Genomic DNA, 19,268 nt, shown 5'->3' with positions numbered 1-19,268 from the left:
CATGATAATGTTGGGCCATTAGGTCAAACAAATGCAGAAAAAAACCTAAGACTGCACCCTACACTACAACCTTCAACAGAACGTATATGGTCTCCTTCAGTCAACAGTTACCAAAACCAAGAAACAGCCCAAGGTTATTGACAGATTTTTGTTTTCCCCTCAACTATTCTCTAAAGATCATCTTGTTTTAAAAAGACTGAATGGAAAGCGTAGTCATTTCACACAGTGGTCACCTGCACTTGTTACATGAGAGAGAAGCCATTAAAAATATTAAGCCACAATGCCATAGGCTGTACTTCAACCTAGCACTAGAACTCGTTATTCTTACCTATCAGTAAACCTCTTGGTTTTTTCCAAACCTATCCTAAAAAATTGTATCAGAACCATTTGTTATCTATACAGCCTCAGAAGCGTTAACACACAAATATACAAAACGTAATGAAAAAATTTTAACTGAAACAGATTACATTATAAATCATACTTTGTGAAAGAAACATTCCCACAGCAAACAAATGACAGCAAAACTTCCTGGACTTCTGAGCACTACTAGTTTGGACCAAAGATATTCACCTGAAAGGCCGCATGGCCTTGAGGCATTTTACTTCAAGGCTAATTATTGATCCTCATGATTTTAAAATAGAGTTATAAGAACATTAAAAGTAAGATCAACTCATTCATAAGTTCATTTCCCAGAAGCTACTTGAAGATCTGTATTTAAACTGCTGTATTTGCTTTTAACACCAAGCAGGATAGAATTTCAAAACTAGGAACGAATTTCCTTCCCTCAGATCCTACAGGAAAACACTGACCTTGTTGTCAAGTAACAAAGTTACATTTTCTTAAAAAAAAAAAACCCAACAAACAAACACAAAAATCCCGCAAAACACCCACACACCACAAAGCTATACCTAGTAATGTATAATTTGTTTTGTACATACATTTACCACTGAAGTATGACATTCTAACAACATGCAACACACATTATGTGTTAGCAGATCATCAATAGGGCAGGTATTTGCGTAAAACTTTAGCTGCAATCTTGAGCTCTGGGCCAACAGCCTTAGTCAGGAGCTAACATATGGACATAGTCATCTGGTAGCAGTCTGCCTAAGAGAGAACCTTCTTTCCCTGTAATGTAGTAGCAGCCACAATCACAAGCATCCAAACCAGCCATCGTCAATATATAGACTAGGAAATGATGGCAAGCACAGCCATGCACTACCTTCGTTTTTAAAATGCCCTCCCATCTCTGTCTCAGAGAGAACTGAGGAAACCCATCTGTGTGTTGGTTTACTTCTTTTCAATGCATGAATACAAGCCAAAGTGTTTAGCTATCAATAGTTGACTATGGGCTATGGTTTAACAATGTGAAGAGCTAAAACATTTAAAATTAAGAACAGAAAGTGTAATCAAAGTAGCAAAAGCGTATCTCCATCACTCTAGTTTCAATAAAACAATAAAGTAGAAATATTTCAGAACTTTGATAAAGCTATGGGGTTTACTATTTTTAAGAGATAAGGGAAAAATAACAATACCCCCGACCTGGCAAAATTCTAGAGTCTATTTAAGGAAATATTTCTTCATGTATACAAAGTAATACTCTTCCTGTTCAACATGTTTGGGGGAGAGATTTTGCTGAAGGTATCACAACCTATTCCTGCAAGAAAGGGGGAGAAGAAAACACCTAGTGTACGTTGAGGCTTCCATTCACAGGGAGGCGAGCAAAACACCACGCTGCACATGAAGACACGTAACTAAATTCTGAGCAGATTCATACAAGTAGGTTCGCCCACTGCTGCACCGTGTAAACTCACCGCCATGGCACAGACACGGTACCGGTTCTGTTCCAGTAACGGTGTTTTTTCAGCTGGTTGGCAAAAACTCTTTAGAAAAGTGGCACCTGGGGCAGCGCTCAGAAGCTCTCGATGACATCACGTATAAAAATATACGACGTGCTTCAGAGCGCAAACGAAGAGAGGGAAAAAAATCAAACCAACCCCACCACGCTCCTCTCCATGCACCATTAAGTACCAGACTAGAAGGAACTCCTGCCGTTGGGAGCCCTTTTTCAGCACGGCTTCTTTTCTGCAGAATGGCAGCTCACCTTCCCGGTTCCTCCTTCCCGGGCCACCATTCCGTAGCACCGGATTCCACCCGGCTGCTCTTCGACCCTGCCGCCAGCCCTGCCCCCCTCTTCCGAAACCCCTGCGGGTCCTCCCGCACCCGCCGCTGCTTCGCCGCCCCCCACCAGCCCGCCCGGCCCAAGCCTCTCCTGAGGGCCCGCAGCGCGGCCGAGGCGGCGGCCGCTGCCCCCCCCATCCCCCATCCCCCATCCCCCGGCGCCTCAGCCCCGGCACGGACCCACCTGAGGGCGATGGCGCCTGAGGGCAGCTCCCGCCGCCGCCTCTCTCCGTGGGCCGGCTTCCGCCTGACGGTGCCTCTCCCCCGGGGGAAGGCCGGACTGGGGGAAGCGGGGAGAGACCGGTGCACGGTCAGGAGAGCGCGGATGCGGTCACCCCCCCCCTTCCCGCCCCCTCGTGGAGACGGCGGCTGGCCCGGCCGCCGAGGGGAAAGCGACGGAGACCGGCGCCGGGCGCTGCTTCCTCCCCCCGCCCCGCTCACCTGAGGGAAGGAAGGAGAGAGGGAGGCAGCGGCCAGGGGAGCGCGGGAAGGCCGGGATCGCAACGCGCCAAGCGCTGGGGTGAGGGGGCGGCGGCCGCTGAACGGGAAGGCGCCGACCAGCCCCGCCGCTGCCCGCGGCCGCCCCCCTCACCGGCAGCCGGTGCGGCACCTTTAAGCGCGGCGTCAGACGGGAGCGGTAGTCCGAGCGCCTCCTCGCGGCCCGCCACGGGAAGCGCGGCCGCGGCTCTTCCGCCCGACCATTCGCCCCCCGGCCCGTCCGCTCTGGCGCTGCCCGTCCCGTCCCCGCGGGCGCGGCGCAGGGAGGGCCGCGGGGCGCCGCCCCCTCCCGACCCCGCGGCTCCGCTCTCGCGGCGGGAGGGGAGTGCCGCGAGCGCGGCCGGCCATAGGCGGCGAGGGCGGGCCGGCGCGCGCCTGCGCGGGAGGCGGCGCCGGGCGGTGAAGTTGGTCGGAGCGCCGGTGATAAAATGGTAGGTTGGGGGCGTGCGGGGGGGACGCGGGGACGCTGCAGGGGGAGAGGGGGGGACACCACCCCTCCCCCCCCCCAAACTACTCAGGCCAGCGAGCTGAGCGCCCCCCGCATCCCCCCCCGCCTCCCGCGGTGCGCCCGCCGCTCCCCTCCCTCGCTGCCGCCTCCCCTGCCCGCGGCGGGGGGCAGGCGGACGGGCGGCGCTCGGCGGGGGGGGCGCAGCGTGCGGAGCGGCCCTCCGCCGGGTCCGGCAGCGGGGAAGGTCACCGGGGGCGGGCGGACGGGCGGGCGGGAGCCGCTGCCGCCGCCGCGGGTATTTCGAGCGCCGGCAGCCGTCGCGGCGCGTACCTTTCCCTTTTTTGGGCTTCGGGCTCCCGGGGCAGGTTGCCGGAGCCCCGCTTCCCTCGCTCCCGCCTTCCGGCACCGGGCGGGCCGCTCCCCGCCCCGGGAGGCGGCAGGTGCGGCGGCGCCTTCGGCCCTTCCTTCGGGGGCGACCGCCGTTCCGAGGGGGCTCCCGAAGCGGGGCGGAGCGGTGTCGTGAGGCGAGGGGCACCCCCTCTTTTGGGTCCCCTTGCGAGGTGCACCCCCCCTTCCTCGGGCTCCGCCGGCGAGGAGGCGTGCCAGGAAGGCGGCCTGCAGACCCCCGCCCCGACGGGACGCGCGGTGGAAGCTGTCCTGGCTTCTGCTACACCGCTACTACGTGGTGGGGCGGCAGAGCGGGAAGTGTTTCTTACCCCCGATGCCTTCAGATAGCTCGGTGTTTCGCTTTTAACCCAGAAAATGCCCCGAAATGCCTGGCGTAAGTACGCTGACAAGAGGGCGTGGGTTTTGCTGGGGAGGGGTTGTCAGAGACCTCTGTTCTGGCGTGGGCATCGCTCAGTTTCTTGCCGAGACGTTTGTGTGACCGAGGAACGTCTTAGCGCAGAGAGACTCTCCTAGTTAGACCTCAGTGAAAATTGTTGGGGGGGGGAAGTTGCACAGAACTTGCAGTCAAAGGATCACTGAACGTTGTCTTACCAAAGTATGTCGTGGTTGTTTTTGCAGCTCTTTTCCCACCTTACATCTTTCTTCTTGTATAGAAAGAAACTTTACAGGTTTCTTCTTATATAAAACTGAAAAATCTTGTAGGGAAGACCAAAGTCCTTATCTTATTTACATGATATGTTTCTCATCTCAGGACCATCTGTGGTCAAGATGCCACCATCCATGTGCGTGCAAGAGATAACGAGTAAACTGAAAGATGGTCCCGTGTTTACTGAAGTGGGATTCAATTTTTCCCCGTGATATTTTAAGAGACCACTAAACTTTGTTATACATGATGATTTAAGCTGCAATGAGGAACTTAGACAAATTTCTCAGCTTAATTGTTGGCCCAGAAGAAGTGTTAAGTATCGTTTAACAAAACTGGAAAGTATCAGAATATAATAAAAAACAGAGTGTGATTTAAGCTATCTCTTCCTTCTTCCAGTTTCACATAAAGGATGATGTTGAGCTATGTTAATGGCAAATCTGCTCCCTGTGAAATCCCTGTTCCTATCTCTTGGGTTTTCCAGAAGTTTAGGGTTGTTGATACGTGTAGATAACGGTTGCTGCAATTAGCTGCTGTTCAGAGAAACACTTTACTTGTTCCTCTATACCACTAAAATACGCAGTTTTGTTGTTTAATGTATTAGTAGTATAAACATCTTTTTCAGAGTTGAAGTTTTAGATCCCATTCGCAGCAACTTTGTGGTCTCATCGCAACATTCAGCAAATCTCGGATGTGTCTGCTTTATCTGTTTTCTTTTTATTGATGTCTTCTGCTGGCAATGGCTTCTACCATAAAAATGTGAGAAGTGCTTCTGCCTTTTTCAGCTGATCCCTTAAAATGATTAAACTCTGCATTGTTCGTTGTTGCTAGGAAAATATTAGGAAAACTGTTGAGCCGTTTTTTTCTCTGTGTATGAAGGACTTATACAGAATCTGAGAATCTGTAAGTTGTGCCTATGTGATATCTTGTTTGTGTAGCCGCTAGGCATATTTTCAGAAGATAACCATATTGTTATTTGATGAAACTTGTGTTTACTGCTGTTACAGAACAGAAAACCTTCTGCGTATGTGAGCAATAAAGCAGAAATACAGATGTATTGCTGCCAGAATATGTGCTGCTAAAAATGTGTATATAGATGCTGTCATTTCAATTTTCAGAAGAAAATGCTGTCTCTTTAACTGCAGAAGAACAAGGCTTTGTCTTCCTGTAATTCTGAAGTGAAAGTTGTCATCAACAAGAAAACTAAAACCTTTTAAAGATAGGCGTTAGTAGTAGAATGCTGAAACAAACTTCTGGATTAGCTTCATTGGCTTTCCTGCTTCTTTTGCATCCCAAAGCATAAGCTTAAATCGTCTCAGAAGGACAAGGTCCGCCAGTTCATGGCATTTACCCAGGCTGGTGAAAGGACTGCTATATACTGCTTAATGCAGAATGAATGGAAGCTAGAAGTGGCAACAGACAACTACTTCCAGAACCCAGACTTGTACTACAAAGAATCCATGAAAAACTCAGTAGACAGGAAGAAATTAGAACAATTGTATAATCGATACAAAGGTAAGGCTTGGGGTGTTGTTTTTTTCTTTTGTTGTGGGTTTTTTTTCTAATTATTTTGTTTGGGTGCTGTTTCTGCTTTTCCCTCTGCCATTCTTAAGGACTTCTGAGGAATGATTCCTAGCTTTTGCTTCTCCCTCTGTGTTTGCGGTAGTGAGGTAAGAATGAAAAAAGTTTGAAGTGCTCTTACTGTTCAGTACACAACTTCTGTAGATATTCCTGTAGAGCTTAAAGTAAATTCACAATAGGGAATTAAACCTATCATGAGGAAATGGTGTCGGCTACGTGTGGTGGGAAGGAGAGTAAAGCTTATTATGCAACTTACTTGATTTATTGCTGGTGGCTGCTATTAAATATAAGTGCAGTGCACTTTGTGGCAAAATAATACATATCATTCTTATACTAATGTTTGGGGATGTTATTTTTGTTCAAAGGTAGTAGTATTTATATACATTAAAATCAATAACGTTTCAGATAGCGTTACAGCTAGGAGTCTGACAAAACAGTCAAATAAGAAAACTCAAAAACTAGTTGTGGAAACTGCATCCTTAATATATTCTTTGTGCTGGCATATTACAACAAAAGTGATGTGCCTGTTTCAGAAAGGCTTGGAGGGAGAACCACAGGCCAAGTGGATTAAAGACAGGGTTGTCTCTTTTCCACTTATTTTTATTTTACAGCATTGTTAAAAAGAACAGAAAAAAAGAAAAGATAGTCATGTAAATATAAGAATGTGTGTGATCCAGGCAACAGTGCTTTCTGAAATGTGGCCATCTGACATGGATGTGTGCGCTGTTTGTTACGTGTCAGAGCAGGGTGGGCCAGAATCATTACCAGCCCCTGCTGAGATCCACACATCTCGTGTTTTAAAAAATGAACTCCAAACTATTACTCAACTACGATTTTATGTACTTTTCTAATTGCAGTATATGGCATGCTTCGTATGCACTTTGTCCTGTTCTTATGATACTGTTTCCACCTTTTTTTATTACTCTTTACATAATATGTTCTGTTTTGAACAACACTATAGCATTTGCCTTGTAAAAAAAAAAAAAGACAACCCTTATACTAGAGAACCACTTTTTAAAATTTGTTTTATATATATTTAAATATATGTATGACATATATGAATATCTAAATCTTTAGCTTGTTCTTTGCATGTCAGTCTTAAGAGGTTGCTGGGTCAAAAATAAATACAAATTGGTAACTGCTACAAAGAATGTCTAAACTGAAAAAAATCACAAATGTTATTTATTATTCATAATTTTCTAGTGGTGGCAAACTGCACCACTTGGCTTTTGTGAAGAAACTGTAGTCCATTTTATTTTCTGTGTTTTGGTTAGCAGCACACCTTTGCAGTTCTATCACTTTACTGCTTAAATAAAGTTGTAAATTCGAACAAAACCTTCACAAGATTAGAGAGAAAACAGTAAAAGGCTTGGTTAAGCGCCTTTCTTTTTTCTCATATAGCTTAAACCAGAATCATTGGCCTGGCAGCGACAAGGGATTCCTTTGTCCTACAGGGCCTATAGATTACTATAGGCATTGCACTATACTTAAAATCTGAGATGAGAGGTCTTTAATTTTGTGTGCTGTCTTTGTGTTAGTTTTCTTATCTGTTTATCCAGCAACTCTGTCAAAACAGTTTCATTTTTGTTCTTGGTTACCTGGATGATGTGAAACTTGATAAGGATGAAACAGTCCTTGTTGAAATCCGTCAGAATTTTTCTGCAGATTTCAACACTTGTGCACTTTTTGCCTTTGGTTCTTCAATTACTTGCCAAATATACAAGAAATGCATTTTACATGTCTTAGAACTTGATCTGGCATATAGTACAACACATATATTTCCTTGTTATTCCTGCTCAAAGGTCATTGAATTATACCATGGGTGTAATTCTTTGTTTAATGGGTGTAAGTCTATGTTTGCTAAATTTACTTCTCCCTGCATTTTAGTATTTCTTCCACTGTAGTATTAGCTGGAAAAGCAGAAGAGATCTTGGCTTAACACCCCCCCCCCACACACACACACAAAAAAAAAAAAAAAAAAAGTTTTATTTGGACTTGGGGTTTTTAATCAATTCATTGAATAAGGACTTAAAAATAGTATGGTTGAAAATCTTACCAGTTTAAGGAGTTAGTCTTAAATTTACTCAAGGGCTACTTTTCTGTAGAGCCCAACTTATGATATGGACATGTCTTTCTATCCAGTTTTGTAGTTTGTAAACTGTCAAGCTTTGAAAACTAATGGTGTGATTTCATTTTTCTTGTTGTTTCGGCTTTTTCCCCTCCAATTATTAAAGTTTACGGGGCGGGGGGGGACTGGTTGTTTTTTGGGAGTTTTTTTCGAGAGACAATTCTGTTACAGAATTGTTACAATGACATCTACCCTGACATTGGTAGTTAGGAAGTGTGGTTCTGACCTTCAAAAAGGTACTACTTAGTACTGCTGAAACTTAGTATTTCCTAAGTTGTATTCTTTAGTTTAAGACTCTGCTATGCTAAGGCATTGTTTGAGCAATGTTTTGGTGATTTCCCCGACTTTTAATTAAAGTCCAAAAATGTTTGAGTCAACTGTGGTCTTGAAACAGTTATGGTGGATTCTCATACATCCCTATCGGGAAAAAATCTGTGGGCTCAATTGGTAGGTGTGGTTTTGTTGGCGTGGGGTTTGGGGAGAGTTCTGTTTGTTTTAAAGTTAAATACATGCTAACAGTAAATACGTTGTACATTTTGATGTGTTTATCAGCCTTACTGGTTTTAGATGTAGTCAGGCATCTCCTCAGTTAATTCAGGTCTTTTACTGGGCATTGTGGAGAGAAGACAAAACTGTTTCATTAACATTAGCTGATGAATTTAGGAAAAAGTTGCAAACCAATTTCTAGGGAACTTTGCAGAATACTTAATCGGTTTACAGATATTCTTTAAGGTACTTCTAGAATTTACTAGATTTCAAGTGAAGACATTTGTGAAGCTTATGGAAAAGTGAAGACCTGTGTTATGTAGCATATCGAGGCTGTGCAGGTGACGATTTGTAAGTATTTTTGTAAATAAATATTAATTCTCCTCTTTGTATTTTGAACTGCAGACCCACAAGATGAAAATAAAATTGGCATTGACGGGATTCAGCAGTTCTGTGATGATTTAAGCCTGGACCCAGCCAGTATCAGTGTTCTGGTTGTAGCATGGAAGTTCAGGGCAGCTACTCAATGTGAATTCAGTAAAAAGGAATTTGTTGATGGCATGACAGAGTTGGGGTAAGTATCTATTTCTGCATAGTTCATAATGTAAGGCCTGAGCTCAGTTTCTGTTTAAAATATTTTTAATTGAATTCAGTGTGAATCTTCAAAAAGCTGTTAAGGCTGGTGCCAAGCTTAACAGGTTGCCTGTTGTGTCCCATCTTCCTTAGCGTGGTGCCTTACTGCGAAGCCTTAACAATGACCGCAGTAAGGGTGAAGCCAAATAATTCCTACCTGTACAGTAAGGAGGACAGACGGATACTGCATCCAGCTGTGGAGCCCTCAGCACAGGAAAGATATGGACCTGCTGGAGCGGGTCCAGAGGAGGCCATAAAAATGATCTGAGGGCTGGAGCACCTCTCCTGTGAGGAAAAGCTGAGAGAGTTGGGGCTGTTCAACCTGGAGAAGAGAAGGCTGCAGGAAGACCTTAGAGCAGCCTTCCAGTACCTGAATGGGGCCTATGGGAAAGATGGGGACAGACTTTTTAGCAGGGCCTGTTGTGAGAGGACAAAGAGTAATGGCTTTAAACTGAAAAAAGGTAGATTTAGATTAGATACAAGAAAGAAATTTTTTACAAGGAGGGTGGTGAGACACCAGCACAGGTTGCCCAGAGAAGTGATAGGTGTCCCCTCCCTGGAAACATTCAAGGCCAGGTTGGATGGGGCTTTGAGCAACCTGGTCTGGTTGAAGATGTCCCTGCTCACTGCAGGGGATTGGGGCTAGATGACCTTTAAAGGTCCCTTCCAACCCAAAGCGTTCAGCGTAAGCTGAACTTTTTATGTAATTCGTAATAAACATATGCATGGTTGTGTTAAGGTTTTGAGTTGGCCTGTGTGCTGTTAAAAGCTGAAAGTCACTGGAGATACATGAAGGAGGAAAGTTCAGTCGGTGTTAAAGCAGAAAAGAACCTTCAGTTCTTTACCTTATCACCACCAAATGCAACTTTTTTTTTTATCAGTTTTGCAAACCGTAGTTTTCTCTTATTGCCTGATATACTAGATACTTCATTTGTACAGAATATAAGAAATTGAAATAAAAATGAGGGTTTGGTAGTAGAAAAGGTTGTTTAGTCTGACAGTGTACGGAGATGTTCTGGGTAGTAGACTTTGAGGTTAAACCACGTCGCTTCTGTTTAGCAATAAAGTCTGGCATTTATCACTGTAAAGTAATATTTTGTGTATAACTTTTCCTTGGAAGAGATGCTCTATTTCTAATGTATGGAGATGTCGAAATGATTTTTTTAACAGACTGCATTAAATAGGTGGAGAAACTTGTTCATGTTTCTTGTAGCTAAATAGTTTTGCTTCATCTTAGAAAGGCGCCGTATAGTTTTCTACAATAGACCAACTTCTAGCAAATATGGCGGTTGTTTCTTGAGCAGAGGTCCTAGCAGTCTGAGGTTACTGACCTCGCCAGTTACTGATTTCTTTCTAAGCTTTCATTTTTAAGTTAAGGGTAATCAGAAAATGTGATGAAATAACTTCTGGTATCATCTGACGTCTATTGCTTTATTTTGTCCCTTTGGCTAGCTTTGGGTAGAGACTGTGAGAAGAATTAGGATATTCTAGCCATGGACAGCAATCAAGTGCTCATGCTTTTGTATAAAAGGCTGCCAGCATGATTTGACGTAACTGATTAAAGGGTTTTTGCTAAACCACCTGTGGTTTCTGGCTTGGATTTTGTTTTGTAACGTTATTGCCACATTGCTCCTATGTCCTCTTACTGTCTCTGATACAGTCCCACAGAGGTCTGTGATTTTTATCTCTTTCTGCTCAACACACATTATAGTGTTCTAGAAGCATAACCTGATCATACCCGCTTGCCACTGCTGTGCTGCTTATTGAGAATTTGGAATGATTTTGTTATGTACTTGAGGTGCAGTGTCTGTGGGTTTTAGCATTGAACATAGATGAAGTTTTGAATGAAAAGAAATTCCCTGAGGCTTAGTTCATATAGCATCTTTAGGGTCCCTATGGGAAGGGATGATATTTGTCCCCATTGTTAACTAGATCAAGGCCCTGTGAAACTGAAGTTCTCAGTTGAAGACTGTTGGCAGAATTCTGTATCTTTTCTCCACCAGGTACTGCTGGAGGTCAGAAAGGTACCTATTTTTATCTGTAACATGCAAAACAGTTGAAACTGCATCTGCATTTTATGGATTTTGCTGTAGTTATCCATTCTTTAATAAAATTATTTTTGAATCTTTAGGATAAATACAACATTTAGCTACTGAGAACTTTCAAATGCAAGATGTTAGTTATGACAGCGGCTTCTTTGAAACCTATTTCCCTTGCTCTGAGTTTCTAGGTACAATTCAAAATATTGTAATATGCTGTAAACCTTGAATATTCATTTGATTCCTTAGCATAGAGGAAACCCTTTTTCTTTTTAAAATTGCATCTTGTCAGCTCAGGTGCTTTCACTGAAAATGCTCCAGGCTTGTGTTATTAAGGAATGTGTTGCTGTTAGAATCTCAGTAACTTGATTCTATCTTAGCATACCTGTGCCAGGCTGTTAAATGGTTTGTCAGCCTTCAAGCTATGGTCAAAGGCTTGGTTTTTTTCCTAGGTTTTTATCCGCAGGTGTTCTATGGTGGGGAGAGGATGACTGCAAATCATAGTTCATTTTGTTTGAAAGTCCTCTAATGTTAAGATTAACTGTGCACATAGTATGCAGCTTTTCATTTAGGTAGAGCAGGGAGTAAGTAATGTCTCTCTAGGTTAAAGCAAAAACCTTCACCGTTGTGTTACAACAGCTATAGAAGGGTAAAGGATGATGGATTTCAGTGAAGTTTATATGTTCTTCAAGAACAGAATAATAGCCATTGTTTCAGTTCATAAACTCATGAAGAAACCGAGAAAAGAAGTTAAACCACTGAATCCTCTTTGGGTTGTGTACTTAGTGGATGCCTGTATGTAACATTCCACTTAAAATCGTTTAGTAAAGGCATAGGAGATTTTATATTTTTCAGGAATGCTATCCAGATCCAGAAAGATACTCTGTTTTTATCTTAACTACTGTTTTATTTTGCTCTGAAACTAAACCTTGAAAAAAACAAACAAGAAGAGAAGGATAAAAACAAGTAAAAAGAAATATTAAATATTTACCAATAACGTAACCTTTTTTGAACAGGTGTGACACCACAGAAAAACTAAAAACTCTGTTGCCAAGACTGGAACAAGAGCTGAAGGATCCAACAAAGTTCAAAGATTTTTATCAGTTTACTTTTAACTTTGCTAAAAACCCTGGACAAAAAGGTCTAGGTAAGTAGAAAGAAAATTGAGAAAATATCTACAGACAGTGAAGTCAGTTCCAAATACTTCCAATAATACAGTTTTCTCATTGATGATTCTATAGTAAATTTATTATTGATTTCTTTCACTGACTTCTCCTCTTTTCCATCTTTCAACTAATCTATTCTCTAATGTCTGCTTGGTACAGATAACCTAATGGGGTTTTCTAGTATTGACATTTTCTCTCCTCTTGTCAAAGGAATTTCTTGCAGTTCTTAAATACTTGTCATAATTTGTTTTAAAAGACTGAGCTAGTGAGATCCTTGTGTTTTCCATTTTGTTCAGAACATCTGAAACAAGATGTGTGTATCGGCTTAGAAAGAGGGAGAAAACTCTGGGCAAAAGTTATTGTTCTTCTAAGAATTTTTAGTTTTGGCTCACAGTTTTTATGTAAAATTTAGAAAAAGAATATTATGGACTTGTTTCAAAGCAAGTAAATAGAAATAGGCATACAGTTCATAAAGTATTAAATTACTATTCTTTAGAAAGTTAGAGATTTGTCCCAGTCCATGTCATGTATTGCTGGAGTAAAATGGATACATTATTTATTCTCTTCAAATCAAAAATACCTATAATTTGTGAACAGATGAAAAAAATTGTAACATGAAAACTGATAGCCTTTCAAATTTGTCTACTTTCAAAATACAGCATGTGGGAAAGAATTAAACTTTTTTTGTGTGGAGTAGCACTGTACCATCATCACTGTTCTGTTTGTGCAGTGGGTAAGAGGAAGTGGGTTTTTGTAGCATAGCCGCTTTAACTCTGTGTCTACATCACTTGGCAAGCACGTTAATAAATAATTTTTCGCAAAAATTGTTGGATGAGAAATGAGATGAAGCAGCAGAACACTGATTTAGATCTTCTCAACCAGAGGTGTCCATTCCATGTTGTTTTTTGATAATTACTTTGAATAGTGTCTCTTGTCTTTCCCAGTGTCTTTTTTTTTAATCTTTTTTCTTTTTTAAACTGTGGGCAACTTTTAGCCAATTTCCATTCTTCTTTATTTTTTGCAGCAATTTAATTTTTCAATACATGTGTCGCTCTTTCATGGATCACATGCCACCTTTCCAGACATAAAATGAAATAGTCTTGTAGTGGTTCTGTGAGGCTGATTGGAATTCAAGTCCAACTAGCTAAGGCTAGTTGTTCATTTTCTTGCCTCTCTTCATTAAAAAGCGTAGTACCTTGAGATTGCAGAACAGGTAAGTCAGTTACAGCTGAGGTTTGGAATTTATGGAATACCTGAAGGAATATTACAAGTGGCTTCCTGTTTTAATTGGCTCAGTTGCAGCATGAAGCTCATGTACTTGGGAAATGTCTGAAAAGCTTTTCACCTAAGCCTATACAAAGAGGAGGAGGGAAGGCAGCCCGACTCAGGTTATGGAACTGAATGTTCTGGTTTTTTGAAGTGAGGAGGAAAAAGGAAACTTACTTGTATTCCATTACTTCTGTTTATTTGGTATGGAGGCCTTTTCATTTGTAAGTCTGTCGTCTTTGTTGTGTAAGAATGGTACTTTTTGGCAACAGAACACCTAAATGCCTTCTTGAAGTAAGAGTTGAAGTGTTAGTGGCAGAAAGAAAGAAATCCAAAAATTAACGTTAAGCTTGAAAGAAACTGTAGAAGGAGTTGACTGGAACTATTGCTGATTTCAGTTTTCCAGGATTTTAATAATTCTGGTAATACTGTTTCTTAGTTTCAAGTAGTGCTTAGTTCTTACGTGGCAGTATTTTGGTTATGTTTTTCATTGGACTTTTTTTCTGGTTTTGCCAAGATGAGTCAAATAAATATAAGCAGGTGCCACTGCTCTTATTTCAGTGGAGATACACCATATTTCTGTCTGGTGTGAACTTGGATCGCTATAGGTTGAGTAGAAAAAGAGTGCTGAGCAAGCATATTGACTAATTTTACATTTTGGAGTGGTTGAGGTCATTGATAGCTTATCATAGTAAACAGTGTATAGGTTTGGAGTTGGAATCTTTTCAGGGAATGCCTGAATGGAGCAGAGAGATGGAGGAAAAAATAAATTTATGGATTGGTGTTTACAACATACTGCTTCCTGCTCCAATTATTCTAAGAGTTATGTTTGTCCTCTTTCGGCAAAGAAAAAAATTCAGTCAGTTCTCGTACAGGAGTATCTGTATGAGCTGAGAGTTCTAGTTGCTTCAGCTACATTTAATCTAGGCTTAGGTGCTTTTTTTTTATCCTCTTCTCTGTAAACACATGTATTTTCTCCTAGAATTAGAAACTGTCCATCTTCCCTCCCTCTCTCCACGACTAATGTAGAAGTGTTTGGTATTTGTGTCCCAAGGACTGTGTGCCCTATTGTCAAGGAGATGCGGGAATTTGTCTTGTCCATGTATGAAGTCTGTTTCTCTCTTACTAAGTTTGGAGCCTTGGCTCGGGATGCTTCTACGAATTCAGTCCAGAGAGTTAAACAGAACGTACAGTTGGATTTGTTACCAAATGAGCTGGTATAAATCTCTGCCTAGCTCTGTCTAGGTCATCTGAAGGCGTTGATCTCCCCTGCTTCCCCACATGCACGTTAGCTGACACGGAGTGCCGCAAAGCTACTGCCCTAGCTGCTTGCCTTAATGTTTCTGGTGACATGCTCCCATGATAGTGCTTGCCTACTTATTCCCATACACTCACACTTGAATTATGACTTGAAGAGGTCGGTATGCTTATGGAAGGTAGGGATAAAAGTGAATGGTTTTAATTAATGAAGTGGAAATAATTAAAGGAATTATTTCCTGACTTTCAATTACAAGATATTTTAATGTGATTTTTCTGGGGCGTGAAGTGTCCAATACTTCTGCTTATTACACTTGCAGCTCAAATCACTGAGTCTGGTAGCTGTTGCACTCATCGTTTAGGGGAGTGGTCTGTAGTCTCAAAGAGTATTGCTTGATTCCCGGGTACACACATGATGTATGAATACACCTGTTTGAAAACTAAGTGAACGTGGCAGAGTGCCAGTGACAAATGGATAATTCTTATTCTTAGCAGATTGTTAATGAAAACTTTTTATAAGAGAAGATGCAATTGAAATAGACCTTCTGTGGATCCTTTGGACTAAGTGCTAACATGTCTCTTTTTTAACAGAAATAACACGTGAGACTAGAAAAATGTCTGTGATAGGCAAAGAAGACTTATTTATGCAATTATTTTTTGTGTTTGTTATCTTAACATATTGAAACTGTAAGAAATTAATGAAATGCCTCTGAAATGTCTGAACACTGATGCTTTGGTTGAGTCACGTTCATTGCTCTATCACTATTTTAATATGTTTCTGATTACTTTTTTATCTATTTATGCTGTTTTGAGAAGTGATAAACAGTAGTTATTACTTTATTTTTTGCCCCATCTCCCCTGAAGAGCATCAGGAAATGCAGTGATTCATGGGTTGCTCTTTAATACGCCAGGTGGTTGTTCAATTTAAGAAATAGAGAAATGCCTATTTAGTGTATTCCCTTGTGCCAGACGGAATCAAGGTCTACCATACCCATTCCTTGCAGATGTATTTCTAGCCAGGTGTTTGGTGGTCTGCTAGTGATGTATACTAACTTGCCTTTTCAGTTTCGGTAGTTACCAGTAAGATATGAGATCTGATTGGCAGTGGTCCTCTAGCTTAAGAAGTTTGGGAGCTATTGCCTTCATATAGTCTTAAATTTCCGATGGCGGGTCTCATACATCTATGTCCGTGCTTCCTCAAACCTATTGTTATTTTTTTTCCCCCCACCCTGTTTCTAGCATTTAACTTAGATCTGTGTTACTGAACTCTTCAGTTCAATACTTACTGGTCCAGAGTAAATACATAGAATACATGTTTCCTTAGAGTTAGTAACAACTTTGTACATGGTTTGGCAGCTATGTATACATCTTCCCTTGGGCTCTGGGCTGAGTAAAACCACCTACCCTGCCAAATTTTATCTTCCAACCCCCTGATATTGGAATTATACCTTCCAACCCTCTTTTCCTCTGCAGTCCAATTGATCTAACTTTCTTTTGTCTTGTCATACCCGAACAAGCTAGATATCTTCCATGTGTCTTACATATTTTGCTCTTTGTTTTACACCCCGTTACTAAGTTTGCTGATGTTTGTAACACTGATACTGTCTGCAGTTTGTGATCTATTATATTACTGAGTTTCTGCAGAACTGCAATGCACCCAGTTAATTCTGATCTCGTATTTCTGCAGTCAATTATACCTACTAGCTATGTGACTTTGCAGTTCTCTTTAATGAAAGCTTACTTATTTAATTCCAAGTGGTTTTCCATTTTATTCAAATAATTTTGAATTCTAATCCTGTCCTCTACCATGCTACACTTTTTTCAGGCTTTGTAGAAGTTGCAGGTTTAATAAAAGTTTTCTTTGTTGTATTGTCGGAGTTTAGTGTTGGACAGTCTTAGATACAGGACTGACCCCCAAGGACGAGTTACTTTCTCCTAGTTTGGCAGAGAACCACTGAGGTTCTTCTAGAACCTCGTTTGACTGCTGTGGAGTCTCGAAGATGGCAGGTAGCGGTTTGAGGTTGCTTTGACATATTGAGATGAATTTCACCACATCTAGCTTCACTTTGGGCATGAGCGCTTTCAGGCTGAATTTTTGAAAGTTTTTTCTGAGATTTCTGTCAGTTTTCATTGAACCTTTTTGCCTGGAGCATATCTTGAAAAAAAATCTGTGAGATATCAACAGAACACATGGTATCTTTTATTACCCCAGCTGCCATTTGTGAGGGAAGGAGTGGAAAGGCACAGAAGCCCCTCTTGGAACTTTTTTTGACGATAGAAGAAAGCAGGACTGCTCCAGGAAAGCAGTCCGAGGGGAGGTATGTGTGTGCATATTTGTGTTTTATTTATTTTTAGAATAGCCTGTCTTCCACTGCTTTTTGATTTCTTCTTATTCTGCAGTTCCCCTCAGAACCAATGCAAGAAATTCTGCCTTTATGTCATTAGATGAGAAGAATCCTCTCCAATAAATTGTTACATCTATGCTGTCATTCCTCATAATAGGCACAGAGTTCAGTACACCAATACTCATTCCTAGAAATAGGACTGCCTTTTATAGGAGTCTCTTTTCCACAGTTCGAGTGGTGACACTAGGGAATTTTTATTTCTCTTTGTACCTGCAGGACTTCTGTCTCTATAGTCTCATCCAAATTGAATGTTTCCATTTACTTTTACTAGTTTAATATTGTCAAGTAGTTTGCTTCGCTCTGGACACGTGCTGTTTAAAGAAGTAAAAGTAGTACCAGTCCTGCTAGGTGACAGCTCGTGTACATAGTGAGATGCAGGCAGCAAAAGGATCTTGCGAGAGGTCGACCATGGTTTTCTTTAAGCAGAAAACAATGTTCTGACGATATGTTACTCAGGACCCAACTGTCAAGTGTATTTCAAATCCATCTGAATAAATTTGATTATTATCTAAGAAAAACATGGATGCTTAGAATAGGTAAGACCGTTGTTCTCCAAGTGGCGGACAGAATTCAGGAAGAAAAGATGGCAAGGTTTCAACTGAGCAGTGCCACCTGAATGGCCACATATCAGACCTGGCAGGCATAATATGTAGATCCATTAAACTTCATCTGAGTGTTTTGGATATATTTTGAGATAATGTAAAAGATGCAGTTAATTAAGGTCTGGCTTGCCGGGAGACTTTTACAAGGAGTTATTGTGGATAATGGTGTTCTGTCTGTTGAATCTGCTCTCTCATGGTCTTGCTACTGTATTTAGTACAATAAATCTTTAAGTTTTGCATGGAGCAGATTTGGAGAGGTTTATCTTGCCCTCTGCTCCCAAGTTTTAGCCTTTTCTACTGCAATTTGAGTGAAATTTTTCATCCTAGCTCTTGGTTGGTAAGTGTACTAAAGAATAGGATTATAGATCTCTTGTCATGTTGTATACAGAGCAGTTCAGATTTCTGAGGGTGCTGTTCAAGCTCAAAACAAGGCCATAGGTCCATCTTTTTTTTTTTTTTTTTAACCTGATACTTACTGTGAGTCTCTTAAGGGATCTCCCTTTGAGCCCTAACAAGACATGTTCAGGAGATTCCTTGTGCTTAGGAGTTTGCTACAGTTTGTTTCAGTACCATGGAGGAACTTAATGCATTCTTTCGTGGTCTTCAACTTTCAACATGGAAACAAAAAACAGATTTGGTCCTTCATCACTCCTTTGTGGTCCCTTCGCCTGCTTGCTGGCTCAAAAGGTTGTGCTTCCTTCTCTCTGCCAGTTTCCTGGAATCAAGCGAGAGATGATACATGAGGAGGGCATTCAGACTTGAATCAAATATTACCTCAAGACCAGAAGAATGACTATCTTTGCATCCAGTATGTGGACTTCAAGAAGGTTTCATCTTCTGTGAGCAGATGAGTATAATGTGCTCTTTTTAATTGAAGCAACATCAACTTTGGCTTTCATCATAGCAGTGTCTCAAGATTCTTTGAAGAGATGCTTAGACATTAGGGAAGGGTATTTTCCCACCCCCACCCCCAACTAGTTATCAAGATTTCCTCCACTTTCAATGAAGAATTAGATTGATCCATTTGTAGGGTGTTTGTAGGAGTGGGTGGATGGAAGAAGTTGAGGGAGTTCGATAAGTGAATTTCATATTTACTTTGGAAGAGGTCTGTGAATGCTGTATTGTAAGTCTTTCAGTGGCCTTGGTCTGTGTTTTGTGGTCCTTGTTTTATTTTTATTCACATTTTTCTTTCTGAAAATGCCAGCAGTTTAGGAGAAGCTTAGTATAGAACAGGGTGCTCTGATCAAAAAAGGCCAATAGTAGCAGCAAAAGTGTGGTGTAACTGCCAGTTTCAATGCCTCATTGATTCCTTTACTGGTGATTGGCTCTTATTTGGGACATGTATATCCAGTTAACTTTAAGTCATCTGTTGTAGTTAATATGACTTGTACATGGAAAGATTTGCAGTGTTGGAATGATTTTTGAAACTGGCTGCAATCAGGATCATCAGGCTGCACTCAAATTCAGGTTTGGATAGTTATCTTCTAAGCCTGGTTCACATTCAGAAGCAGTTTATCTGCTTTTGTG

The 19,268-nt window shown here is 41.6% G+C and overlaps 2 protein-coding genes across 11 annotated transcripts in view; one reads left to right on the top strand and one right to left on the bottom strand.

Moving 5' to 3' along the window:
• SLC9D1 (solute carrier family 9 member D1) overlaps positions 1 to 2,974 on the bottom strand; it is a 45,930-nt gene extending 42,956 nt beyond the window's left edge. Inside the window, exons 1-2 of one of the 3 annotated variants that reach the window (XR_012764475.1) lie at positions 2,623 to 2,971; positions 2,366 to 2,461 (exon numbers count right to left, since the gene is read on the bottom strand). The gene's annotated coding sequence lies outside the window, so the exon portion shown is untranslated. Of the gene's footprint in view, positions 1 to 2,365; positions 2,462 to 2,622 lie in introns of all 3 variants that reach the window. The other 2 variants (XM_075425315.1, XM_075425305.1) reach the window with 2 other exon arrangements.
• A 32-nt stretch (positions 2,975 to 3,006) lies between these two features.
• DCUN1D2 (defective in cullin neddylation 1 domain containing 2) overlaps positions 3,007 to 19,268 on the top strand; it is a 29,135-nt gene continuing 12,873 nt past the window's right edge. For 2 of the 8 annotated variants that reach the window (XR_012764479.1, XR_012764480.1), the window contains exons 1-6: positions 3,403 to 3,908; positions 5,477 to 5,693; positions 8,779 to 8,947; positions 12,062 to 12,192; positions 16,947 to 17,052; positions 18,453 to 18,580. Coding sequence is in view for 6 of the 8 variants with exons in the window: in XM_075425351.1 (XP_075281466.1) it covers positions 3,900 to 3,908; positions 5,477 to 5,693; positions 8,779 to 8,947; positions 12,062 to 12,192 (526 nt within the window). In the remaining 2 variants the exon portion in view is untranslated. Of the gene's footprint in view, positions 3,111 to 3,402; positions 3,909 to 5,185; positions 5,694 to 8,778; positions 8,948 to 12,061; positions 12,193 to 16,946; positions 17,053 to 18,452; positions 18,581 to 19,268 lie in introns of those variants that run through there. The other 6 variants (XM_075425343.1, XM_075425380.1, XM_075425362.1 and 3 more) reach the window with 6 other exon arrangements.

This window comes from Opisthocomus hoazin, chromosome 1, assembly GCF_030867145.1.
Source record: "Opisthocomus hoazin isolate bOpiHoa1 chromosome 1, bOpiHoa1.hap1, whole genome shotgun sequence".
NCBI lineage: Eukaryota > Metazoa > Chordata > Aves > Opisthocomiformes > Opisthocomidae > Opisthocomus > Opisthocomus hoazin.
The sequence above is the reverse complement of the archived record's forward strand: the minus strand, read 5'-3'. Positions and strand labels throughout refer to the sequence as shown.